This window comes from Akebia trifoliata, chromosome 4 (genome assembly GCF_017979445.1).
Source record: "Akebia trifoliata isolate Shusen 1 chromosome 4, ASM1797944v1, whole genome shotgun sequence".
Classification (NCBI taxonomy): domain Eukaryota; kingdom Viridiplantae; phylum Streptophyta; class Magnoliopsida; order Ranunculales; family Lardizabalaceae; genus Akebia; species Akebia trifoliata.
The window spans coordinates 20,411,947-20,439,618 of NC_141378.1; the positions used below are offsets into that span (position 1 = coordinate 20,411,947).

At 34.7% G+C, this 27,672-nt stretch overlaps 2 protein-coding genes across 6 annotated transcripts; one reads left to right on the top strand and one right to left on the bottom strand.

Moving 5' to 3' along the window:
- Positions 1-24: 24 nt before the first annotated feature.
- Positions 25-12,093, top strand: LOC147404402 (WD repeat-containing protein ATCSA-1-like). 3 transcript variants are annotated; one of them, XM_086440337.1, is made up of 9 exons: positions 25-323; positions 4,558-4,818; positions 4,921-5,080; positions 6,048-6,223; positions 8,077-8,323; positions 9,497-9,651; positions 10,218-10,307; positions 11,470-11,538; positions 11,685-12,093. In XM_086440337.1, the coding sequence occupies exons 1-9, from the start codon at positions 174-176 to the stop codon at positions 11,751-11,753; spliced, it is 1,377 nt and encodes a 458-aa protein (XP_086296463.1). In that variant the 5' UTR covers positions 25-173; the 3' UTR covers positions 11,754-12,093. The 3 variants fall into 3 exon arrangements, with proteins under 3 accessions (XP_086296463.1, XP_086296465.1, XP_086296462.1); XM_086440339.1 differs by having other exon boundaries at positions 11,694-12,093; XM_086440336.1 differs by lacking the exon at positions 11,685-12,093 and having other exon boundaries at positions 10,583-11,533.
- A 2,464-nt stretch (positions 12,094-14,557) lies between these two features.
- LOC147404403 (adenylyl-sulfate kinase 3-like) lies at positions 14,558-27,234 on the bottom strand. Of its 3 annotated transcripts, none has more exons than XM_086440341.1 (7): positions 26,745-27,221; positions 24,606-24,746; positions 18,422-18,571; positions 16,970-17,088; positions 16,796-16,880; positions 15,086-15,151; positions 14,558-14,974 (listed from the first exon to the last, which is right to left on the bottom strand). In XM_086440341.1, exons 1-7 carry the CDS (start codon positions 27,049-27,051, stop codon positions 14,931-14,933), a joined length of 912 nt encoding a protein of 303 aa, XP_086296467.1. In that variant the 5' UTR covers positions 27,052-27,221; the 3' UTR covers positions 14,558-14,930. The 3 variants fall into 3 exon arrangements, with proteins under 3 accessions (XP_086296467.1, XP_086296466.1, XP_086296468.1); XM_086440340.1 differs by having other exon boundaries at positions 15,105-15,151; positions 26,745-27,215; XM_086440342.1 differs by lacking the exon at positions 18,422-18,571 and having other exon boundaries at positions 15,105-15,151; positions 26,745-27,234.
- Between the last annotated feature and the right edge of the window lie 438 nt (positions 27,235-27,672).

The following is a 27,672-nucleotide window of genomic DNA, read 5'->3' on the forward strand; positions in this document are numbered from 1 at the left end:
CAACCGGAATTCGCAAATCGCAAGTCGTACTCATAAAATCGAAACCACTGGTGGGGTGGTGGTTCTCTTTGGATTTTGATCTAAATTTCTATTAAAATTTTTTTTTTGGCGAATTTGGAGGGTGTGGGAGCCCGTCAGATTAGTGTCAGATTCCCGACGAAGATGCGCCGGAAATGTGGACGGGGCTCGGAGATAGAGAAATGGGTAAAGTCCGACCTAATTCGTTCGCGAATCGAGTCAGATCCAAACGAGTAGCCTCTCTCGAGCTTTCAAACTACAAAGAGATCGTTTCACCTCATAAAGGAGCCATCAATTCTCTCCAGGTTTCTCACTTCTCAATTTTCTTTTTGATCTCTTTTCATATTCATCATAAACCCTAGATTTTTGTAATTGTAAGGATTCAATTCCAATTTTTCTCTGTAATTTATGAGTTTTAATTTTCAACATCATGAAACTATAGATTCATGTGTTTTGTTCCCACGAAAGTCAACCAAATTTTGATCTTGTAATCTGTAAGAGATAAGAGAAGGTTCTAGCTTGCCAAGTTGGTTAAAGTCTGATTTTTGATACAAACCCAATCCCATTTAAAAAAGAAAGCTTCAAACAAAACCCTTTAAAATGATGATCTCATCGAATGAGGAATTACTTTTTTGAAGGAACTTTAGGAACCCAAATCTCTATATATGGAAAGACGGACTGAGACACATGAGTTAATGATTGATAAAAAAAGGACCTCAACAAGAAGAGCCCTGTCCGGCTACTACCACAAACCCATCAATCATCATCATCCAGATGAATGAAAACGAGGGAAACATGACTAGTTGGGCTAAAAGTAGTATCAACTCCCCAATCAATTTTTTTTTTGAAAAGTTGAACTCCCCAATCATTAAAAGCTCTTTAGAAGCCAAAGTCTCCTGAGACACATCTGAGTTGGCTCAAATCACAAAATTTCCAATCGGTTGCACCTTCTTGGATAAAATGGCAACCATGTTTCGATATCACTCCTTGAGGGACAATGAACTATGCCAATGATCTTCCTAGAAACAAACTCTATTCCCTCTCCCGATGCTGAAGACAATTCTATTGCAAAAGTTCGAAAGAACTTTAGAGATATTTTTCCAGACCCTATAGCCAAAGAAAGAATGAACATCCTTGCTTTCCCAACCAATCCTTCTCCCCATATTTAGTTTTATGAACTCTTTACCACAGATTATTATGGTCCGATCCAAACCTCTATAACCATTTTCTTGAGAAAGGTGAGCTCATAACCCTTAGCTTGCGAACAAAATAGAACTTCCTCTATCCTTATTATGCCAAAGGAATTATAGAATAATTTGTTCAATTGTGCTACATTTCTAGGCATTGTAAATAATGAAAAAAATAAATAAAGTGGAATGCTTGCAAAGGATCTCTAATCCATGAGAAGAAGAAGAGGATGCTTGGCTTTGGCTTCTATGCTTTGCCCAAACTCTTCTTTGTAGCACTTTGATGGAATTTTGTTGCTATAGGTTGGAGAGAATAGAAAGAGTCGACCCATCCCTGACTCTCTCCCTCCAATAATAGTTCTGCACATTTTATATCATTAAGATACAATACATACAATGTGGGCCATAGCCCATACTTCACCTTGATCACATCTTGTACGGGTTAATCGCATATTACAAATCCGTTGCTCTGAAATCCGGACCCATTCATGGAAAAATCTTACAACTAGAGGTCATTTGTGGTATAGGTAATTTACGACCCTTATCACCTTCATAGTAGGTCAAATCCTACTATGCTTAAGCCACCACTTTCATCTGAACTTCCATTACATGCAGTTATCTTTGATTAAATTTCCATCCGTTAAGATCCTAACAATAACATGATTGGGATGTAGTTGAATAACAAAGAGAATGTTGGATCTGATTCCCTCTTGATATAATAAATTGAATACACCTTTGAAGGTTGGTGGAGTAGGAAGAGACAAAGATTTGTCATAGATTTCTCCCAATTTGATTCAAGGCCATGGATTAGAGTTAATTTTTATAATGGTTCTTAAAGGCTGCCTTGATGTGTTTACAACGGTGCATGAGAGTTTGATCAAGATCATTGAATTTACTAAAATTTCATATATTAAAGCATGAATGAAAGATCATTCGGAAAAAAAAAAAAGAAAGATGGTTCAATCTCATGAATTTTATGGAAGAGAAATCTTGAAGCAGATGAGTATTGTTGTTTCAAGAATTAGGATTTCATGTATTTGAAATGAGGTAAGGGTCCTTGAAGTTACGTATATCAGAATGAACTCTAGATTGATTGATAAAATTGAGTCATGGTTGAAAGTATTGTTTGTTTTCATTTAGAGAGAGAGAGAGAGACATGTGGAATCTTGGATCGGCTGCACCGGAGTTCGAACGAGGCCATTCTTCTTCTTCTTCTCTCTTCTTTGTTTTTTTTCCTTTGATTCAAAGATCATGTTTTTAACTGATGACAAGGCCTTGACCACAGTCTCCTCTCAAAGACTAAGGGATTTAGTGAATTCCTGTCCTTATTTGATTACTATTTGAGAAACCCCTGTATTTTCAAACAAATGGCATGTCTCTTGAATTGGGTATTCTCTGAAAGACTCATTTTGAATGTTCCGAACTGTGTGTTTCGTTTTTTGAGAAATTAAAAACATCGAAACAAAACCATATCTTAAACCATGGTGAGAGTAGATCCAAAGTCACTTGAATTAATGAAAGACATGGGTTTGGATAGAATTGAATGGTGGAATACAATTCACTCCGACCTCATATGTTTGGATACATCTTCACATTACACCCAATGTTGTTAAATAGCATATGCAACCATGTGTGACCAACGCATGTTGTTTGCATATGCCATTTCGCACATCGCATATGCGGTGGCATATGCTACAAGGAGAAAAAAGAGAGAGAGGAAAAAATGTTTAAATCTTGATTCTTGAGTAGTTTTCTTTTAAGTCTTGACAGTTGAGAGTGAAAGAGTGACTTGAGTTGAGACTTGAACTTTGACAGTCATAGTGTAGAGTAGAGATTAGAGAATATTTATAATTATGTGAGAATATATTATAAAATTTAAGAGTTGGAGGCTTTGTCAGAGTAAGAAAGAGATTGGAAGGTAGAAGAGATGTTGTAAAGGGAGTATTTTGGGGGGGGGGAGAAGTGAGATATTTATCGGAGAAAAATGGGTTTAAGCTTAAAAAAAAGAAAATTTATGTCCAAATATAACTGTTGGATAGTATGCCATTGTATATTGTGCAGATAGCATAATTTAAAAAATGTGGTGGTAGCATATGCGAAATTCAGTTTGGAAATGGCATATGTGATTGCATATTTGCATATTCGGATATGCAACTGCATTTGACAACACTGATTACACCCAAGCTGATGCCACATATATTTAGTGTGTTACTACTTTTTTTGTGGGTAAAAAATGATATGTATCCATAGCAAATGGTGGATCAAGTGATCTCACATTGAAGGGATTAAGGAGATGAACATTTTAGCAGGATGGGATCACAATATCCTTTTCAATGTTGAACATAACCACAAAGACACTTCCAGAAAGTTTAATGGGCAATTTGTCTTGAGAGCAAGAAGGAAGATAAACGAAGCACATACATCCAAATGTACAAAGCTGCATATTTACAAACAGATTTGACTGGGACCTAATATGGAGAGTTGTAGAATCGTACCTTATAGATGATAATAGTTAGCTATGGATCCAGTAAGTTTGCAAACCCCCTTGAACCCAACTTCACCTGGCTAACCACTAATCTTTTACGTATCGAAAACAAAGTTTGCAATTTCTCAAGTAATGCGTTCTTCAAATACCTTTGGCCCAAAATTATCTGGGATGGAAATTAGGATTGACCTTGAAGTCTCCATAGTTAATATCTTATCTTGCCAGCCGGAATCAGTACTGTTAGATCTTTAGATTCTTTGTCATGTTCATATGTGCTAGTATCTATTTCATCATATTTGCATTAATAGACATGGATGCATCTCCTTTTTTTGTTTTATTCTTCCATGGTCACTTTATTCTCGGCTTTGTTGTTGAGGATAATTGTATTGGTTACAATGATTAACAATAGAAACTTAATGGACGTATTGTAATTACTGGTTTATCTAACCCTGTCGATATTTCTGTCAGAGTCCAAAAACTTTATCACATTCCATGGTGTTGAGGTCTTAAACTTAGAAGCCAAAATTATTAGATATTTTGTAGTTCTATTAGCTTACATGATTCAAGGTTCTGTTTCATCTCTTGATCTCAAGGATGACCAGAACCAGACATTGGGGATTTGTCTAGCTTCGTCTTGTTCAACTGACCAACCTGTACCTTCTTACTTAGACGTTCAAGCATGTAATCTTAAACAGGGTCGGCAGTTGCACATTTATTTCTTGAACTCCACGGACCATACCCTTATCTGTCACCAAATGCATCATATATACTGACAAAAACATGCCAAGTTTGACTGACATTTACTAGACCCTCTTTTGACATAAACTTTTCCTTAGATATTTTCACAAAATTTGACCACAAGGCCAGGTTGATTTGACAGAGGGACGATATCTTTTATCTGGTGCTTCGGATGGATCAGCTGCTGTTTATGATATCCAATGCACTGCAAAATACGAGGGAGGTGGTCTGGTTGCAAAGCATGAGTGCATATTTATTGTTGACAAGCAACATGAACACTGTCATAAATATGCAGTATCCTCAGCCATATGGTATCCCATTGACACAGGCCTGTTCATCACAGGTTCATTCGATCATTACGTTAATGTATGGGATACAAATATGACACAGGTAGGCATTATCCTCCAGTGATCTCCCCTCATTTTTTTATTTTTTGATGCATGATTTTGATATTCTTTCAACAACAATTGTATGTTTATTGTTACCTCATAGGTGATAGTGAATTTTAAGATGCCTGGAAAGGTTTACCGGACAGCTATGTCATCAGTTGCTAGGTCACATATGCTAATTGCTGCTGGAAGTGAAGATGTTCAAGTTCGTCTATGTGATATTGCTTCAGGGGCATTCACTCACACATTGTCTGGTCATCGGGGTAAGATTATTTTAGTGAGAAAACAATTCCATTAGCTCTTGATAAGCATAGTCACCAAGAGTCTCGACTTATTGAAAAAGTCACAATTAATTCATGGCTTTTTCTTCATCGATTTAATCACAATTTAATTGCGGCTTTTTAATAAGACGCGCCTTTTACAATCTTTGCGATTAAATCATGAATTTTACGGTTAAATCACGAACGTTGCGATTAAATTAAGAATAATAAAATATGAAATTGATGCGCTAGTAAGAGAATATGACCTTGATGAAGATGATGGTGACCATTGTACCAGTAAAACATAAGATAATAATGATGTAAATGAGGACGACATTGATTTTGATGTTTTGACCAGTTGATGAATCCTAACTCGGACTTATGATTGTTATTTAACAATATAAATCTTGATTAGTATAGTTCAATATGGGGTTTAATGAGGTAACATGAGAATACCACTTAGTAGGAACAACTATAGTCCTAACCCTATCTTGATTTTTTCCCGATTATTTTCTCGATTTTTTCCGATGTTACCGAATTTTTTGTTTTTTTTTTCTTGCTGACTTATTCCCGAACTCCGACTTGGTGACTATGTTGGTAAGAGCAATCTTCCAAGTTTCCTTTTTCCCCGCATTTCAATACAGTCCCTTGGGAGTTTTATATCTACATCAAATAGTAATTCATTCTCATTTCAGATGCCTAATCTTGGGAAGTATATTGCAATATGTTGTTCTACCCTTCTCTAGAAGTTGGGAGTGCCAATCTAGCAGCTACTGATCAGTCCTCTATGTTGGTCTGCTGTGCTGAACTCTTAGTGCCAATCTAACAGCTACTGATCAGTCCTCTATGTTGGTCTGCTGTGCTGAACTGTTAGTTTAATTTTGTCTTAACATAAAACTATCTGGGCTTGGTCTTGATTCTTGGCTCTTAAGTGCCTCATCCTCATATCGTATGATGTCTGTGATGGCAGATGGTATAATGAGTGTCGAATGGTCCACTTCTAGTGAGTGGGTTTTAGTGACTGGAGGATGTGACGGTGCAATACGTTTTTGGGATATCAGACGTGCAGGGTGCTTTCTAGTTTTAGATCAGTCCCGATCTCAACTTGGGAGGAGGCCAGCTCTCCTTGAACACTCATCCTCAAAAGTAAGGTTTCTCTCTTCACAGTATATAATTTCCAAATTCTCAGGTTGGTTCTATATTTTCATCTTTTTCAACATCCCCATATGGCAGTTGTAATTTACAAAGTTGTTTCTGGTGCATAATTCTATTCCTCAGTTGACTATTTTGTTTATCTGCTCTACTTCAAGCCATATAGATGTGTGTATCCATGCATGATTAGTTCAATTGGTTGAGTTACATACTGCAATCATGAAGTTGCAGGTTCAACTCCGGTTTACTCTCCAAAAAATTGTAGCGAAGCTAAATGCAACTAATAAGAAATGATAGTGGGTGGTGGGGTGGGTGGGGCAAATTATAGTTAACTAATATGGTTGAAGAGCTTGAAGATGAATGGTTTTGGGGAGAAAATTCAGAGGTTTTGGTTGAGGTTGAAGAAAAGGGCATTTAGGCCATTTCTCATTAGTTTATGAGAGAAGACCCAAGTCAAGGGGACAATGTCATTAGTTTAAAAACATTGGATTCTCAAATATTCACCAAAATGCCTACCTGCCCCCTTGACCTCGGTATTCTCTAATAAATTAATACAAAATGCCCCATTACCCTCGTCTGCTACTTGAAACCAAAAACACCACTTTTCTTCTCAAAACTAATCATCTTCTTGGGCAAAATTCTTTACCCTAGTCTTCAACCTTAAGATTATTCTATTTTAACCTTCAAACCTAAAGAGCAAGATAAGATTTTTTGAGTAGAAGATGAGATTTTTTTGATAGAAAATTTGAGAGAAACAAGGGATTAAGGCGAGGTTCAAAAGATGGATTGAAGATGAGGTTAAACAGATTAAAACTAATTTATCATATAGAGGTTGAATAGAGCATGGAGATGACAGGTATACAAAGAAAAATTAAGTGTTTTTGGTTAGAGGTTGAAAATGAGGGTATTCTAGATTATTTTTAATGTCATCATTTTGAAAAAAACTAAGGGTGGGTATCTAAATCACCCTAAATATTTAGAGGGAAAGGACCACAAGGTCAAAGGGAACAAGTTATCAGTTTGAAAACACATAAGGGTATCTCAAATATTAACCAAAAACTAGAAGGTGGCCTATGCAAACGCACATGTATCAAAAGGGGCTATTTGTAATTTAAATATTGATTAAAGGGTTTGTTTAGAAAATGATACATTTGTAATTTTGAAAACTAAGCAGCGTCATTGTACAGTCACGGGTTGCAATTTATTTGGCTTTTTATCAAAATGACCCTGATTATATTAAATTTAAATATATGGGGGCATTTATGACCACTTAAATTTTGGTTTTGACCCACTTCTACTTCCCCTTCTTTCATTTTAATGGTAAAGATGTAGAGGGGTTTCTAAATCACTCAAAAAAATTAGTGGCTGAGGGGAAAAAAATTGAGGAGCAACACAGTTAAAGGACCCTGCCATCAATTTGAAAACACAGGGAGTAAACAAGGGGTGTCCAAATGACCTAAAAAATTGGTGGGGGTGCGGGAGAGGGGGGCAGCTACTCCCTCTCACCCCCCAACTTAGACAGTCTTGACCAAAATATTCTGAGACAATCCGAAACATTTCATATTCAATGTTTTGTTCCAGTCTTGGTCAAAACGGGAATGTCTTGGACAAAGCATTCTAAAACGGTACGAAACTTTAATCTATGATCATTACTACAGTTTCTTTTGCTATTTGTACTTATTTTTTAGTGCACTATAATTTTTCATTATAGGAAGTGTATCTATAAATTCATATTAAGTGATTAATCTTTTTGATTACCAAGTGGTGCAGTGATATACTGTGTCTGACTTAAAACATTAAAACTCTTGTCTTCTCTAATCAGTTAAACTGCTTGTATTCTTACTTAGGGATTGGCATCCAAATCCTTCCCAGCAGGCCAAATTTCACTTCTGAAAGCCAAGGCACCTCAAAAGAAGTCTAATGGGAATGGTACAAAGCAGACAACCCTTTATAGAATTCCAAGTCAAACCAAGGGTTCCATGGGGCAGAGACTACATCCAGGGATGTTGTCTAGTCATGACCGTGCAACTGCTCATTATGGTGCTGTTATCGGGCTCAAAGTAACTGAAGATGGCATGTATTTGTTGAGTGCAGGTCAAGTTACATCTGTATTTTTTCCTCCTTTTTCATCTTTTTCATTTTTCAGTAATTTGCCGTTCAGTTTGGCACTTTGGATCTTAGAATCCCTAGATTTGCTCAGGGGAGATTGGAACTTCTGATATGGTGCAAGGATTTAAACATGAGAATTTAAGGTACATCTTGGGTTGAACATAATAACAGTGTATGTGGAATACATGGAAGGGTTGGACGACAAATCTTTGGAGATCTCGTTTGCCAAAAGTTAAGAAAATTACGGTGATCCTAACCATCAAAGCATTGACAGTGAGACACACATATAGTCTGGGGAGAAGTTCATAAATGTATTCGTTATTATTATTATTATTTTTTTCTGATTAGTTTCATAAATGGATTCTTATTTTTACCTGGATAGGTTCTATTCTATCTTTTGGGTGATCCACTGGTTAGACCATCACATGTTAAGCCCCTCCACTTTCCGCACTTCACATTTAGACTATCCTTTGATCTACCCTGGGAGTGGCTTAGATCTTATCTCATACTAGAGTTTGCCATGCATCCTCTTTGGGGTTTAGGGGGTAAAAACGGAAAAATAATAAAGTTGGAGGGCTATTATTAAAAAAAATTGGGGTTAAAGAAGTAAAAGAGAAAAAATAATAAAGGTGGAGGGGTATTATAAAAAATCATTGAGGTTAAAGGGGTAAAAGAGGAAAGATAGTAAAGTTAGAGGGGTATTATTAAAAAAAGGGGTAAAAGAGGAAATATAATAAAATTGGAGGAATATTAATGAAAAGAGAGGGGGGAGGAAAAACAAGAAAGTTGAAAGGGTGAAGAGGAAAGGCAATAAAGTGACTAATGTGGACCCCAATCCGATGGGACATTTATCCCTCATAACTGTAGCAACGGTGGGCGACACCGTTGCGTTTTATTATATAGATACGTTCTTGCCTGGATTGATTAGCTTAATTGTTTGTTATGTACAGTCATTGTCACTGTAGAAGGCAGCTTAAGCTTTACATTTTTCCCTTGGTTACGTGCCTTTCTGTGTTCAGTAGTAATTAAATTATTGATTAGGTTAAAAACTCTTTGTGAATGTCATGCAGTTATTTCAATTCAATTTAACATTCTTTGAGGCAATCATTCAATGGAACATCTTGTTGAAATTTAACACTCTCCACTTAAAAATTTCAGGCTCCGATTCAAGATTAAGATTGTGGGATATTCAATCTGGCTGCAACACACTTGTGAACTTTGAAGCTACTCGCTTACAAACCAGCAAAGCCATACAACTAGCTATTACTCAGGATTCATCCATTGTGTTTGTTCCATGTATGACAGCTATCAAGGTAATAAATTATCATACGTACCTCCTTGCATGATGTCTGGAGCTATGCTACCTGATTCATGGGCTTGCTCAGTTTGAATTTGGGTTCGTGGTTCGCCACTGGAGAATGAACCCGGTTCGTAGGAGTAGACAGAAATGAGGGCATTTGAAGGTTGAAGTGTCTTATGGTGAAAAAGAGATTAAACATGACTAATTTTTGGAAGAAAAAAAATCAAATTTTATTATATTTATTATTTACTTTTTGAAGATGAGGTATGTAGTCATTTTTTATTAATTTATTAATAAAGACTAAGGTCGAAGGGGCCTGTTATCAATTTAAAATTTTAGGAGGATATTTAAAGATTATCAACACGTGGAATGTGTAAAAAATTAAAGCAAAATAAGAAATTTGTTTGGTTTGTTGCATTTCATGAATCTATAGCGAATTGTACCATGAACTGGTTTGGTTCGAACCAGTTCGCAGTTCAGTAGCTCAACCATGAATTCAGTAACCATGGTCTGGAGTGTTTGCAATTGAGAGGCAAGTTGTTTATTGATTTTCTCAGCCCTAACTTTTTTGCTTTTCAGGCATTTGATGTGTGGTCAGGCCGGACATTCCTAACATTTCGCGGCCACTATGAATATGTGAACTGTTGCTGGTTTAGCTCACAGGATCAGGTGTGTTCATATACCCACTATTGTTCTTGACCTTTGATTAATGTTTTTAAAAATTCAATATGGCAATGAACCCTTGAGATTTGTAGGTCTTCTGATCATTCTGTCCAATTTGAGTTATCAATGGATAAGTCCAGATGAATTTACCAAAGTAACCTTAGAAGGATAAAAAGTAAGGCAATATCCATTCCTTAAAACAGCTGATAGTCCCTTCTACATCCCAAGCCTTAGCCAGCACTCTCTGTTATGGTTTCTACTCACTTGTCCAAAACTCTTAGATATTGCTGATGACTCGTACTGTCATTGAACGGGACTCCGGAAACAAGAAAGAATCTTTGAGGTCATTGCACATCATCAAACGGATATGGTTGTTGTTCTGGGTCCCTATCATTCCAAGGTCACCTATTAATTTTTTGATTGATAATTTTTACTGAAAACATAGAGGGAAGCAAAAATAGCTACAAAGAGAGATAATAGCCCAACCATCAAATTACTCCAAAAGTGAGGTAAAAAAAAAAAAAAAAAACCAAAGCTGGTACATGAGAAAAAAACTTCTCTATATTTGTTTTGTTTTGTTTTTTAATTGATAACAATTCAACCCCAAATCATTGCGATAAGGCTTTGATGACGATAGTTTTAATCGATAATTTTGCTCATTTGAGTACCAAGTCTTCAAATTGCATCCCCTTTATGTCTTGATTAGTGGACCACACAAATATGACCTTTACCTTGAGCATGGTGTCTTCCATGTTGCTTTCTTTGAGTAATAATTTCAACTATTATGCTCTTTCTATAAGCACCAACAAGTAGCGTAAGGAGCCAATTACAATGATAACAATCACTTGGGAGGAGTGTATCTGAGAACCCACACTTGACCAAACTGTACAGGCTTTGGCATCACCCATATGATATCAAACCTCTATTTATTTTCAACTGAGTTTCGCTTAATAATATTGCATACTTCCTTGCTAAGGTGGGTATGCATTGTGGCATAGAGATCCTGGTGATCGTGCTATACGTGTACATTTTTTTGTTCTTTGGAACTTATTATACTTCTTTATTTTCTTTATATGAAAAAAAAACACATAAAGGATAGCAAGTCATTTCACTCATCAAATAATTGCATATAAACTTCTCAATTGATTTCTCGATGCACTGGTTGCAGGAATTGTACACGGGTAGCAATGATAGACAAATTCTTGTCTGGTCTCCACCTAAATCAGTACTTGCAGAGGTGGTACTCTCCGTTATCACATAATACTTCATACAAAATAAAATAAACCAAAAATAACAAAATTCAATTTTTTTTTCCTTTACATAATGATATCTATATAAACAGAATGCAGATTTATGTGGTCAAAAATTCTTGAAGTGTATTAGATTGTGCAGGATGAAATGGCTGGGAAAGGGCACACGTCCACTTCTGATCAGGATAACTGGAGTGAGTGAATTCAAACTGTAGCCTTCATCTGGCCTTCGGATTTTGGAGATCGATCTCTTATTCACAGAGCCTCCTCATACACTGTATATTCCTCAACTGTTGTATGTATCCCTTTTTCTTCTTGGAATATAGATTCAAACTACACGGTATAATACTATGGATGGAAATCTTCTCATAAAATTACAAGTATGTGTTTATGTCAAGTCTTTAACTGGTCATAAACTCCTTTGGAAGGATTAGGGCTGGTGAAAAAACTATTGTGTCAACTGTATTTAGGGATCATTCTACCACTGAAATGACCAGTATCTTGAAATGCATAAGGGATCTTCAAGCTCCACCTTCACCAAACACTATACTCGAGATTTTTCTTCTTGAATTGCGCAGGGGTCCTTTCTTGTAAATATTCCAATGATCAGGTCATTCTACAATTTTGCAGAGTTTGGGCACTGATCTATGAAATTTTTGTTGATTAATGAATGGAAGTTCCCTGAGGTAGGGTACTACAAATGGAAGTGGGATATGGATTATCAATAAGTCTAGAATTGATTTGTCTTGATTCGGTGCCTCAAAATTCGTTGGCAATATGTTTATTTTGGTTCATAATCATAGGTTTCAATGCACAAGATCTAACCCTCTTTCTTTTTGAAAGCAAGACTTTGAATTCACAACAAGGAGACTTTTCTTTCAATTTTTATAGGATGAGTTTTGGCTCCCTTCTCCATAAAAAAGAATTCAATCAAGACTTGTTGAACTATTCTCTCATTGATGTATTGTTTCTTCGTAATCCAATCCATTTTTTGTTGTTGTTGTTATGACCTCTCTCTCTCTCTCAATTCATTTCATGTTGTCTGCCAACTATTCGATGAAGTCTATACTTTCATTGATTGACAGTTTGAGCTCAATTGTATGGAATAAATATAGGAAGTATTTATGATACAAGTAGATTTATTGCATTTGTGGTATTCTAAATGGAGCTTCGATACTTAATTTTATTGGTCCAATCAAACTAACCATGAAGTGTTCTAATTGATGATATTAATATTGATCCACCAAACAATGGATCTAATTGCATTTCACAATCCAAAATATTGATGGTGCAATTGATATTTCTTGGGAAAAATGGAGGATATCTCCCATCAGGAGAGAGAGAGTAGGGAACACTAAATGACCCAATTTGTCTGATAAGCTGCTCTAGGCATCAAACCCAAACTGCATCGACCATTCCTGGATATTGAAAAAGGTAATTTTAAATCAGCAAGACTTAAATGTTGAAACTTCATATATTTGGTATCTTATTCATAAATAGATCTGATTCTCTTTGTTCCTACAAATTGAATTGTTCCATTATTACCAACAGAATGGAATGGATATTCACCCTTTGCTCAAAGATAATCCACTAATAGACAGTCTCCAATGTGATAAACTTACAATGTCTATTTTTCTTTGATAAAGGAGTATTTTCATGGGATTACCTTGGTATCGTATTTATACCATGGTATTGAATGATCCTGGTTGATTGCTTTTTGGTCCATTTAAAGTATACAACTTTGGTTTCTGGTTGGGCCTGTTCAATGGCCATGTAAAATTAGCAATTTTTTTATCCCTCATACCTAGTTCGTGATTCAATGTGGAGACTAGGTATGTTGTCTCATCTAGTAATAACAGGTGGGACTATATTGAATTTAGGTATTTGGAGTTACGAAGCTGTGGCTGTTGGGGGCACGTATTGTGTTTTATGGCTTGTGCTTCTTGGCAACTATTTGGCATTGGGTGTATTGGGATCCAGAAATATTTTGTAATAAACTTACAGAAAAAACGCTCTTTGGATTTGTCCAAGATCTTTTGAGTTCATTTCTTTCTCTTAGGGACAGCTTGCTTGCTTTGGGTTTGATGCATTTCATGTTTGAATTGACAGGAGAGAACTGGCGATAACTTTGAAATTTTAAAATATCTTAAAAGAGGTAAAGGATAGGAATTATAAAATATTTTTAAAGGGTTTCTCTCCATTTCTCTCCACTTTTGGTGAGAAAGAAAACTCACATTTTTTCTCTCTTCTTTCCCCACTCAACATATTTCAATCAAGAGAAATAGAGAGACTCATTTATTTTCTCCTCTTCTCTCCATTTCTCTCAATCCAAACAGTGTTAATGAACATATAATGGTGTATACTACCCGCATATGTTACTTGGTTTGTCGGTTTGAATATTGGTTTTCTATTTGTGGTTTATCATTCTAGAAAGAACCCAGTTCATAAGGTAGGTTCACTACAGGTTGGGTTCGCTTGTGTAAATATATAATTCAAATGCGTTAGTTACAAGTACAACTATAATGTTAAAAAATTGTTGGAGTTCAAAGAAGGAAAAAAAATACAGATTTGCTTACCTTCTACATGTACATGAAGATAGGAGATGAAAAGACAATTGGATTTTTAAAAGTTGGTTGAATCTCCATTATTTGGTTTGTCAAACCCAATGAACCAGAACTATTGAATTTGCAAACTGGTGAGGATGTGGTGCATTATGTTCCACGAACCATATCATGATCTGGTTCAATGTGTGGTCCTTGATGGGGGTGGAGTCCACCACATCTATTGCTGATAATAAAGCCCATGCCTCGATCATCGATGACAAGAAGAAGAAAAAAAAAGTTCATAGAGTCTTGAGTCTTAACTTGATCTAAAGCAGAAACTTGGACTGCTAAAACAATTAACAATTTAACGCCATTGACTCATTTCGATCGAGGCTTCATCACCAACCGAGTGTTCTAGATTTATATGACTTGGGACACCTACAACTGGCCAGAAATATGAGTAAACAAAATCAGAAAAGCTAGTTTTATTGAAAAGTCGAATGATACAGATCTGACAATACAGTAGTGTACACACCATGACACATTTGTCCATCAAATAACTTATTATCTGTACAATCTGAAAAAAAGAAGCAGCCACAATCCACACGGGATAGGAAAAGAGAGACATGAATAAATTAATCGATCAAATACTGCTTAAGAACCGAAAAACCATTATTGAAGCATAGGGTGCGTCGGAGGGGCTTTGCCTTGTTGAATATTTACAGTGGAAGAGAGATGTGGTGCTGAAATGAAGGTCCTTCGACCGTAAATCAATCCGGTTTTACGATTGCAAGAACCCTTTCTCCTCCAAATAAGAAATCACTTGTTCAGCCATATCAATAGGGGGAGAACAATCTCCATCTTTCACCTGTATTACAATCTGAGAGAAGGGCCATTATCAGTGTTTTAGCTTCAAAAAGGACAACAATGGGATAATAAAGAAATAAAATTGAAAAATAATACAAGCATTGCCGATCCACTTGCACACAACCTAAGGGATCTATACGTACTTCACAATTCAATGGTGGCTCGTAAGGGTCATCAATCCCAGTAAAATCTGTGGAAAAAAAATTCCAGAGTGAGGGAACATGGAATTATCTTAGCCCAAAAAAATAAAATAAAATAAGATTATAATACATGAGAAACATTATCCGTCCATCTGCTACCAAAATAAGTACTAAATCCAGCTAGAAGTTGTAGTCATCTTCAATAAGAAAGCGAGTGCCAAATTAAAACGTAAATAGCATGAATAATACCTTGTAGTTCTCACTTTTCTCCCTTAACTCAATAAGATGATGGCAATAAATAAACTCCTAACCCTTGATTATCTTATTATCTTAGATCTAGAGGCCTGTTTGCGATGAATATTTTGCTTCTTGTGTAAAGTAGTGGAGAGTTAATTGATTACCTTCTTTTACATAGTCCTTTTGCTTTGTCTGTGTGGTATTACTCATTGTCTCTTTTCCGTTTGTCTTGGTGTCATCCTTGATTGATCATCCTGTTGTTCTCTATTTGGAAGACCGGCACCTTCTCCGATAAAGAGAGGATTCTTTGGAAGTTGGCTCCTTTCATGTCCAAGTAAGAACATCCATTTTCTAATTTTGATTCTTCAATTTACAATCTAAATCGGATGTGGTGTACGAATATTATTCTAGATTATAATGATCATGCATTTATTTTTTTTACAATTGGATGGATGGATGTATTGTAGTATCTTCTACCATGGCAAAAGGAAGCAATCAACAGTTGATTGAGGAAGCCATACTTCAGGCAGATAAAGCAGGTATTAAGGTGCTGAGTTTGGGACTTTAAACCAGGCAAGTTCAATTTATACTTCCTCTTCTCCTATATACATTATAATCAACCCCATCTGTTTTTCTTATTATTATATACTAGACAGTGGCATGTGCAACACACACGTATCAAAAGGGTTTATCTATAATTTAAAACAATGATTGAAGGGGGTGAGAATATTACATAGTAAAAACAGGATAATTTTGTAATTTTGAAAACTAACCAGCGTGATTTTAGAGTTGTGGGCAACAATTTTCGTGATTTTTGACAAAAATGAACCCTGATTGTGTTAATTTAAATGTAAAGGTGGGGGCATTTGTGGGACCCAAAAATTGGTTTTGAACCACTTCTACTCCACCTTCTTTCATTATAATAGTAAATAATTAATGGAGAGGAATGGGAGAATTTTTTAGGCCAAGGAGCACTCACTCAATGAGTTATTGCTATAGTTGGCCTTTTATTTTTGTGGTGCAAACTGTTTAGAGACTTCAGTGGCCTCTTCTTTGAGGATTTTCTCTTTAGGTGGGATCTCATTTATAAGGGGAGAGGGTAACTTGTGCTTTTGTTGCTTCGGTTCTGTTGAGGACATCTTGTCCTCCCATCAATAAAAATAAAATAAAAAATATACGAGTATAACAGGTTAAGTCAAATAAAAGAAATAGAGATAAACAAGTCAGGTCCTTCTCTTTGCCAGGTAATAAGGGCAATTTGATAAAGTAGATGTTAAAGCTATCCTTCAAAATCTCTTACATGACTTCCCCTAATTTGGAGACACTCTTGATTGATATTAGATTTTAGGAACAAACTCCTGATTGGTTGGCAAAAATCTAGAATACCCTATCAACAGGATGTAACAAGAATTTTCAAGAATCAGAGACATTGTCCAGTAGAGATTACTAAAATATACCTTTGATCTTTCCTGCACGTGCAAGCTTGTACAAGCCTTTAGGGTCCCTTGCTTCACATATTTGCAATGGAACATCCATGAAAACCTGTAAATGTAAGTTTTTTTTATGCCATCATTAGAAACACACAATTTTTTATTTGGGGATGCAAAATCATCACAAGGAGAAGCACCAACCTCAATAAAGTTCCCGTCGGACAGTAGTGCACGGCAGGCATCTCGGTCCCTTCTGTATGGAGATATTAAACTAGCAATGCAAATAACACCAGCGTCTGCAAAGAGCTTTGCTACTTCCCCTAAAATCAGATGGTAGAGAATTTAAAAAACAAGGTAACAAAAGAGTGAGTAAAAATTTCAAAATGATGCTAGCAATCCATTTTTGAAACTCTTTATAGCATTCAGAACTCATAGTTGAACTTCAGTCTTGGAGGTTAATTCGTTTGATAGGTCAAAGGAAAATTTTATTGAGAGAAACGGGTGGGTGGCCTTGAGTTTACAAGGACTGAAACCATAATAAAAAAAACAACAATAACAACCAACTGAAAGACTACTAAAGCCTCACGAATCACATAATGAACCCATTTGAACAAAAAGTCCTAAAAAATGACTCTAAATTTCTTGAAGCTCTTGCTCCAACAGAAAACGAACCCAAGATGGACATGAGAACTTCATGCAAAGTTCCCTCCCCTTAAAGATCTTGCTATTCAAATCCAACTGGATACCCCAACATACAACAAACAGGGTTAGAAACCATATGATTCTTTTTCGTGAGCAATATTTTTCAGGAGCCAACTGCAGAATAAGGCTAAGATCCAATATGTCAAACATCAAGACATTTAGAATAAGGAAAGAAAATGGTACCGACCACACCTTTGTTGAAAAAGAGCAATGAAGAAGGATATGGCTAATTGGCTCGATTCTATTTCTATTTTTTATTTGATAGGTAAAGAGAAGATTTTATTAAAAGAAAAGGGGGTCAAGGTGACCAACCCGGAGAAATACAAAACAGAAAACAACCCCAAAGTAGGCTAGGGGGCCCTAAATTGCAAACCAAATCCCACCTAATAATAAATCCTCAAAGAAAATACCCTTAGCATATATGTTTTGATTGCATGGAATTTGAAATCCATGAAAAAATAGTGGTGGAAAATGGGTAGGGCTGGAAAACCAAATTCCATTGTTTGATTTCATCTAGGAAAAATTATGGAAAAAAAAAAAATCTGAGGAAGAGGAGAGAGAGATGGCAGTGCCCGATGACCAAGATGGTAACGGCGGCAACAAAGGGTGAATCTGATGGTGGTGGTGGTGGGGAAGAAGAAGAGATGAAGTAAGGGTTTTGATTTTGGGATGGAAAATAAGGATGGATTTCATTTTCCCATAGGCATGGATGGATAAATGAAATCCAGGTTTTGTGGGACTTTTGGAGGAGGGTGGAAAATCATTTTCCATGTAAAAATGCAATCAAACACTTAGAAAACGCCACGTTCCATGAAAAATGGTTTTCCACCCTATTTTCCATATGCAATCAAACATACCAAACTCCTTGCACAATTTACCGACAAAAGTACTGTTTTGGCAGGAAATACATGAGATAAAGTTACAAGAACAGCTGTTATGATAACAACTCACCAATTCTGCGTATATTTTCTGCACGGTCTTCTGGTTTAAAACTAAGATCATTGTTTAGGCCATGCCTAACATTGTCACCGTCAAGTATGTAAGATAGCTTTCCTCTACGATACAGTCCCTGATTTAAAGCACATGCCACAGTGCTTTTCCCTGAAATTTGAATGCAGGGCTAAAAATAAGAAAGTTTATTAAAGAGATGAATGGAAATCCAGACAGACTCAGCTCGGAAACAAAAATAGAAAGTTTTCCTTTTATAAGAAAGTTGCAGTAATAGGCATAAGCCATCCTTGTGTAAGTGAGAAAAGTTTCTATAAAATATTTTTCTTCCCATATAGTTTCACTTATTTATTCTTTTCTCTCTCACTAGATTGTACAACAGTGGTTAATGTGTGCCATCTCATAATCAACAATTGAATTCTATAAAGGGAAATGTTCAGCAACAAACATTTTGACAAACATTTTGGCAAAACATTTTTCAAAACATGGGTTAGAGGTTTTGGAATGGGCTGATTTTTGGTGAGGATGATCTCTACGGTGAGGAGATCATCATCACCAAAAATCAGTCCATTCCAAAACTTCTAACCCCATCAAAAATGGTTTACAAAAAATGGACGGTCCACGATTTTTCAACTTGTAAACTGGGGCTAGAAGTTTTGGAATGGGCTGATTTTTGGTGAGGATGATCTCTACGCCCATCAAAAATGGTTTACAAAAAATGGACAGTCCACGATTTTTCAACTTGTAAACTGGGGCTAGAAGTTTTGGAATGGGCTGATTTTTGGTGAGGATGATCTCCTCACCGTAGAGATCATCCTCACCAAAAATCAGCCCATTCCAAAATCTCTAACCCATGTTTTGAAAAATGTTTTGCCAAAATGTTTGTTGCTGAACGGGACCCTTCTATAAAAGCTTTGAATGAGGTTCCAAATCCGAGATTTTGGTCTCCATAGCTTTGATTAGTTGTAGTAGATTTGCTCATGCAACTAAGTATGATAATAAGGTAAGATCTCTTTAACTTTGGTCTTCAGAGTTCATTTTCAACTAAATATTATGCCAAGACACTACCCTTGTCACATCCTAAAATTTCGAACCTTGATCTGATTCAAGATCCTAATTTAAGGGTATGAAAGGAACCAAAAACCATTGAATAATATCAACTAAATATTTAAGAAAAAGAAATAAAATAAATAAAAGCCAATGCTTATAAAAAAAGAGAGTATTATCCTAGAATCCAATCAAAACGTCAAGTGTAGTACTACTTGTTGCGTTACTTATTACATTCAAACCAAATAAAATAAACTGTTTTAAATTTGAATCCTAAAGAGACTAAACAACCAACTAATAAATAAATGAACTATGTCCGCTGATGATTTTGCATTTCCATCGTCCAACTCCGATCTCAATGCTCATTATTTGAGAAGTTTTTCCGACAGAGTCGGTAAACTAAAGCTTGTAGGAAACTCAACACCACACTAACATCTATGCATATATAAAAAGAAAAAGAAATATATGATCATGTTATTATCAAGTAACCAAGTCATTCAAAGGCAACCAATGCATTGTAATGATGACCCATTTTCCCACCGATTTGGTTATTACTATCATCACCGATTTTCCCAACAGCTCGTTCAAACTCTTTGTTCCAAAACATGAAACCTTCCTCGAGGGCCTTTCACCTAAGGATCTAAGTCCTAACTTGCTCAGTTCATGATTCCAAAATATGTCTATGATTATTCAATTTCACATTCATTTTCTAAAAGAACATTCAATGCAGTTTTAACATAAACATTATCACAACAACCAAAGATTTATCACCAAAATCTATCAAACATTTATAACTCACATTATTCATCAATAGACACATACAAAACACATTATGTACTTAATTTTTATTTACTACATATATATAAATAGATATGTCATGAGAACCTGCCTTAATTAATGTTGAAATCCACTAATGAAATCTAATTCTTTTTTCTCCGTTTTCCTCACCTACTCAATTTTCTACAAAAAAATAATTACATAGATAAAAATTACATGACAACTAGTAGTGTCCAAACTACCCTAATAGAATTTTTAATGTCTCTCTCTTCCCAAGGATCTTATTTATTTATTTTAAATAACAAAAAAAAAAAAAAACAATACAATATTCAAGAATAAGAAAAAAAAAGACTTACATGACAGTCTTGCATTGCAAGCTGACTTCGCTGATACCAAATTTTTATGATATTTTTCCTATAAAGAGGACTTCTAGGTTTTTCCAACAATATATAGATTGTCACAAACGGACAACTAACTAAGCTTCGGTAAATTTTAAACGTCAGCATTATTGTGTTGTCTCGAAAAACAAAAATCTGCAAAATAGACATGCATTGCATTACTGTTTCTTTATAGTAAAATATTTTATTATATTTTTCCGATATTTGTTTTATATAAATAGAAGTTCTTGATCTTTCCAACAATATATAGATCTTTGAAAACGGATAAGTATCCTCGATAGATTTTACAAGTTAAGTCTAAAAATCTGCCTCGAGTGACAAGAATCATAGATTCTTCAAAATTGATGGGGTTTTTTCTAATTCAATTAATACAAAATAAATCTAATTATTTTATCATATAAAGGAAGGTATTAAGTTCACTAAACATTGAAATAAAAATATTAATTAATTAAAATAGATCTTAAGATTTTAAATATGAAGTAGAGCTGACTTGAGAGCAACTAAAAATAAAGTTTATCCTTATATGGTGATCTTTAATTGATTTATTTTACCAAGAACACAAAAAAAAATCCTAAAAAAATGTGTGGATCGAGAACCAACTCGGGTGGATTGATTTAGGTCAAATCGATCCACACATTTTTTTAGGATATTGTTATTTTATGCTCTTGGTGAAATAGATCGATTAAAGATCATCATATAAAGATAAACTTTATTTTTAGTTGCTTTCAAGTCAGTTTTGATTTCGATTTCAATTTTGATTTCTAGAAAAAAATATATTTCTTATTTGGATACCTCTACTTCATATTTAAAATCGTAAGATCTATTTTAATTAATCAATATTTTTATTTCAATATTTAGTGAACTTAATATCTTACTTTATATGATAAAATAATTCGGATTATTTGGTATAAATCGAATTAAGAAAAACCCCATTGATTTTGAAGAATCTATGATTATCGTTGCTTGAGGCAGATTTTTGACCTTAACTTGTAAATCTGTCGAGGACTAACTTACTCATTTTCGACGATCTATATATCGTTAGAAAGATCAGGAAGTTCTCTTTATATAAAAAATATCGGAAAAATATAATAAAATATTTTAATATAAAGAAACAGTAATGCAATGCACGTCTGTTTTGCAGATTTTTATTTTTTAAGACAGCACAATGGTACTGACTTGTAAAATTCGTCGAAACTTCGTTAGTTGTCCGTTTACAACGATCTATATATCATCGAAAAGACCTAAAAGTCTCTTTTACAAGAAAAATATCATAAAAATTTAAATAAAATTTAGTATACAGCAAAGTCAGCTTGCAATGCAAGATTGTCATGTTAGTCTTTTTCTTCTTGTTCTTGAATGTTGTATTATTTTATTTTTGTGTTATTTACAAAAAAAATAATAATAAGATCCTTGAGATGAAAGAGACGTTAAAAATTATATTAGGGTAGTTTGGACACTATTAATTGTCGTGTAATTTTTATCTATGTAATTATTTTGTGAAAAAGATCAAGAAGGCGCAAAAAACGAAGAAGAAGGAATCATATTTAATTAGTAGATTCCAATATTGATTAAGGCAGATTCTCACGACATATCTATTTATATATACGTAGTAAATAAATATTAAGTATATAACATAATTATGTGTTTCTTATGTGTCTATTGATGAATAATGTAAGATATAAATGTCTGATAGATTTTGGAAATAAATCTTGGTTATCGTGATAATATTTATGTCAAAACTGCAGGAAATGTTCTTTTAGAAGATGAACTGAGCAAGTTAGGACTTAGATCCTTGGGTGAAAGGCCCTTGAGGAAGGTTCTGCGCTTTGGAACAAAGAGTTTGACCGAGCTATTGGAAATATCGATGATGATGGTAACGGCCAAGTCGATGGGAAAATGGGTCATCATTGCATGCATTAATCGTCTTAGAATGACTTGGTTACTTGATAATAACATGATCATATATTTTTTTTATTTGTATGTATTTATGCATAGATGTTAGTGTAGAGTTGACTTTCCTGCAAGCTTTAGTTTATTGACTCTATTGGAAAAACTTTTTAGATAATGAGCATTGATATCGGAGTTGGACGATGGAAATGCAGAATCATGAACGGACATAGTTTATTTATTTATTATTTAATTATTTAGTCTCTTTAAGATTCAAATTTAAAACAATTTTATTTTATTTTGTTTGAATGTAATACGTACACAACAAGTAGTACTACTCTTGACAGTTTGATTGGGTTCTAGGATGATAATCTCCTTTTTAATAAGCATTAGCTTCTATTTGTTTTATATATTTTTCTTAAATATTTAGTTGATATTATTCAATGGTTTTCGTTCCTTTCATACCCTTAAATTAGGATCTTGAACCGGGTCATGGATCGGATCAAGGTTCAAAAATTTTAGAGTGTCACAACCCTCCCTGTTCACTAGTTGTCCACCTTTCACATCATTTTTTTTCTCACCCACTGACCGACTCACAAACATCCTATTACAGCATTCATCCACCAATTTCTTTGTCAGAAATTTAATCTAGGAGAAGTTAGATTTACAATGGTCCTAAATAAGAGTTGGACACAATTTTCTTTTATTGTCACATATCATCCCTGGTATCCTAGTAACACTCTTAATCCAAGATATAGCTCAAATGGAACATATGCAATTTGAAAACAGTGCATCACTGGTAAAATATAATCCACTATCCCAATGTTATGGCTTCCAAATGTTGAAAATAGTCATTCATAACTATAATTTCCTATTTATTCTGACTTCTAACAAATTTCTTATCTCTAATTTTTCTATTCTATCTCACGTTTCTATTCGTCTTTGGTTTTTCAATCTATATTCTCCAAAACCACTACCTTCCCTTTTCCTCACTTGACCCACAAGCACCAACGAGAGTGCTCAAGACCAGTGTTACCTGATATGCTATTAAGGTACCAAACTGCGAACTGGTTTGAGCTGAACCACTTCGCTCTTGGTTTGTAAAATACAGTAAACTAATGAACTTCATTATTTTATTTCACTTTTTTGCATCCTCCTCCACATATTGATAGTATTTGAGATACCCCCTAAGAATTCAAACTGATAGCATGCTCCTTTTCTTTATTAATAGACTGATGGAAAATTACCAGATACCCTTATCTTCAACCTGGAAATAAAAAGTCTGATTTTTTCTTCCCAAAACCTACCATCTTCAAAATATTTTTGACCCTACTCATCACTTAAACCTTCAAATAGCCTCATTTCTATCTACCCCTACGAACCGGATTTGTTCTTTATTGGCGAACCACGAACCTGAATTCGAACTGAGAAAAACCATGAATCAAGTAACATATCTCAAGACAGAGGTATGGGTATTTGGTGCTGGGAAAAAAAACAATGATGATATTCTAGAGTGTGAGGGAAACTAACTTCATTTGCTATTAAATGAATTTTTAAAGAAAAAAACTAAAATATGAAAATGAGCAAGACAGTGGCTAAGTTCATTGGTTGCTAATAAATGAATCATTAGGAAAAAACAGCTAAAATATGAAAATAGACAAGACAGTGGCAGGGATACCGAAGGAATGTGAAACAATAGTCATGAATCTGAAACAAGGGCATTCCAAGGAGTGAAACAAACATGCCAAAGACAGTAGTAAAAGTATTTGATATGACGAATAAGGAATAATGCCATTCTACTGTGTGAAAGGAAGCTAATTTCCTTGGTTGTTATTATATGAATTGTCAAAAAGAACTAAAATATGAAAATAGAAAAGAGAAGATGCTGGGGAGAATACAGACTACTCCAAGTTTATAACTTAATGACATAAATTGTATAAAACTAAAATATAAGAGACAATCAAGCGAAAGGAAACAGCATTAACATTTGAAATTATCTAAGCAACCTCATGAAAGATTTAACTCGGGTATTAAAATCATCTCTCCAAGTAATGAATACCAACATAACATCAACGTACCTGAACCACTAAGACCAGTAATCCATATGACACATCCTTTTTGCTGAAGCAACTTTTGCCTTTCCAGTTTTCCGACTGAACATTCATGCCACAAAATATTTGTCGACTGTCTAACAGAAGGCATCATGACGTGATTATTCCCTTGTCAAATGAAAGATTCACACATTGTTAAATTCAAAAAACAATAACAAGATGCTTGAAACATATGAACTTTACACTTAAACTACAATGAAAAGAACTATGGAATAAATTAATTGTGAATCTTATAATTTTGTCACGAAGACTCTTGAGTTTGAAAACATTTTTTTTTTTTTTTTTTGAAAAGTAAATTTGAAAACATGAAGCCCACACAACTGATGTAAGTTCCATTATAGGTAAGATAAGTAATAGCATGCCACAGAGCAACTACTGGATTCCGATAGTTTCCAAAGTTGCTTAATTTAAACAAATCATGCAATTCAATTGAGGTAATCTGCAAATGTCTTAAGACTTGTATAATATTTTCAATAGAGATATCATAGAATTATATTTGATTAGGTTAGGACTCTATGCGATTTGAATTGGTTAGGATAGATTGTCTTTCCTATCTTTATTTGGAACGCAAGTTTCAAATAAGGGTCTTAGGGTTTGGGTTAGGGGATAAAAACATTTGGGAGAATGACCATTAGGAGGTTTTACCTCCTCAAAAAGGCAAGACGTAAGGAGGTCAATTCCATCAAAGTGGCCATATCAATGAAATTGTTATGTTTGTGTCTTGTATTTCGTGTACTATATTGGAATAATGGACTGTACACCAGGAGTAATTCCACATGTCCAGACCTATGTTACCTGGTTCGTCAATTTGTCCAGTTTGAATTTCGGTTCATGGTTTGTAGGTACTTTAGAATGAACCCAGTTCATGGAAATAGGCAGAGATAATATAATATAGGGTCTTGTTAACGTATGCCCTAAGGGCACGCGTTAAAGTGCAATAAATACACTTTGGGAATAAGCATATGAGGATATGTTGGTAAAAAAAAATATTTTTTAAAGGGTATTTTCGGTACAAAATCCAATTTCCAAAGTGTATTTATTACAATTTAACGTGTGCCCTTAGGGCACACGTTAACAAGACCCTATAATATAATATATTATAATGCCTCTTTGATGCAAGATAGATTATATCATAGGGTTAGGATCTGGTGACTTATGAATAATGCCTCATGGAAATTCAACGGTTGAAATTTATCATTAAAATAAGTATCCTCGAGATTTGTGTTATCTAGATACATATAAATCCCAACCGTTGGATTTCATGTTTACATGGTTGAGATCATGCGCTTTCTCATGAGTCTCCAGAGCCCGGCCCTATATTATATTATATTATGCTTTTAGGATTGGGTACGCGGTATTCCACGAAGTCACTACGAACCGGACCGAAGTGAACCACAAACCATTTCATTTTGTACTGGTTCATGGCTTAATAAAAAGGAACAAGTAACATATGTCCATGCTATTTATCATTAAAAAAAAGGGGGGGCACAGATCCATACTAAAAATTTTCTTACTTTTTCCCTAAGGGAAATTTCATCTTTTGAACAAACTATAAAATCAAAGCCAACAAGTTTTTAGGATTTTGATGGGTGAAATTTCAATTTTACTGAGAGGAAGTAAGATTGAGAGATTAAAACCATAGTTTTCAAAAGAAATAGTGAAAGGATCTCATCATCATAGGTGGACATAGGCAATTTCCTCTCTTTGTTTCAATTTGTTATCATTTTTTTCTAGCACCGAATTTTCTACAGAAATAAAGCTAGTTTCTTTTTTTTTTTTTTTTAATATGCATTCCTAAATTCTCTTTTCTAACAAAAGGCTGATTCTTGCAAGGCAATTTTTTTCATACTTTACGGGCAATTGTTCTCAAACGAATTGTACTTCAAGAACCTCCTATAAAGAAAACCTAATCTCTAGCAAATTCTAACCACAAATAATCCAAAGAACCTCTTCAAAAATAGCTACCACAATTTCAAATTCTCAAATAATATTAGAGGGTGCATAGATGACTTGGATAAAAAGAAATATATAAAATGGAAAATAGAATCTTAAACATCTGAAATTAAATTCCAATAAAACAAGCAAATGTAGCATCAAGAACAATACCAGCACAATTGTTCTTCAACTCCGATTCCTCTCCAGTCTCCCCAAAATTTTCAAGATTCATCCGATCTTTTTCACTCAGGTACACTGTTCTTGATTCCTCAATCGCCTTAATTGGCACAAAAAACTTCGATCCAAGATTAGATACAGAGATCCCCAAACCCTTAAAAACCTTTCGATCAAATCCAAATACATTAGAAAATTCCCCAAAATCAAAAAACCCTAACTTCGGTGACGATGACAACGAATTGTTGGTAAATTCAAGCCCCGAAGAAGAACTTAGTAACGATTTAGCTCCAACCGCAGCCATTACATCCAGACTCAAGACACACACAAAGAAAAGAGAGAGACGCAACCGACGCCGTTTTATAATGTGAAGAGCAGTTGTACATGATCTTCGAATTCTGTGTTGGTGGGATTTCAGATTTTTAACGGTCCGTTAGTTTACTAATTTTGACTACTGGAATGTGGGGAAGAAAACAATTGGTTGAAACGTGACGCCATGAAAGAGGACGAAAGCATTGGATGGTAGGAAGTGGCCCCTCCTTTATTCTTTTGTCGGCCTCGAAATAATCGAGGTTTAGGTTTGCGAGGATATACGGATAAGTTATTTTTTAATATGTTTAATTGAGAAATTTTATTGCCACACCAATTTTTACTAACGCCACCCCAAATTCATATGTAAAACAAAGAGAAAGAACATAAAATCGTGCACCGAACATGCCGAAATTACAATGTTTATTTTAATTCTTAAAACACGGACAAGGTGTGCTATTCATTTTTTACAAGTATATAATTTCATTACTTATAATATTTTTGTTGCTAACTGATTGTCCAGGCCAGTTTGCGTACATCACGATTAATCTTAGAGAGGATTACCATAACAATCCACTATCATAATTTTCTAGTTAAATCATGAGAAAATTAAAGA

What these genes read in the sequence shown, in the direction of transcription:
- LOC147404402 (XM_086440336.1), top strand. Translation starts at nt 174, where the DNA reads ATGTGGACGGGGCTCGGAGATAGAGAAATGGGTAAAGTCCGACCTAAT. An exon ending in GAGCCATCAATTCTCTCCAG is followed by an intron (nt 324 to 4,557) that starts GTTTCTCACTTC and finishes CCACAAGGCCAG; the next exon opens with GTTGATTTGACAGAGGGACG. An exon ending in CATGTATGACAGCTATCAAG is followed by an intron (nt 9,652 to 10,217) that starts GTAATAAATTAT and finishes TTTGCTTTTCAG; the next exon opens with GCATTTGATGTGTGGTCAGG.
- LOC147404403 (XM_086440340.1), bottom strand. Translation starts at nt 27,051, where the DNA reads ATGGCTGCGGTTGGAGCTAAATCGTTACTAAGTTCTTCTTCGGGGCTT. An exon ending in AGAAAATATACGCAGAATTG is followed by an intron (nt 17,089 to 18,421) that starts GTGAGTTGTTAT and finishes ATCTGATTTTAG; the next exon opens with GGGAAGTAGCAAAGCTCTTT. An exon ending in ACGTGCAGGAAAGATCAAAG is followed by an intron (nt 15,152 to 16,795) that starts GTATATTTTAGT and finishes TTTTTTCCACAG; the next exon opens with ATTTTACTGGGATTGATGAC.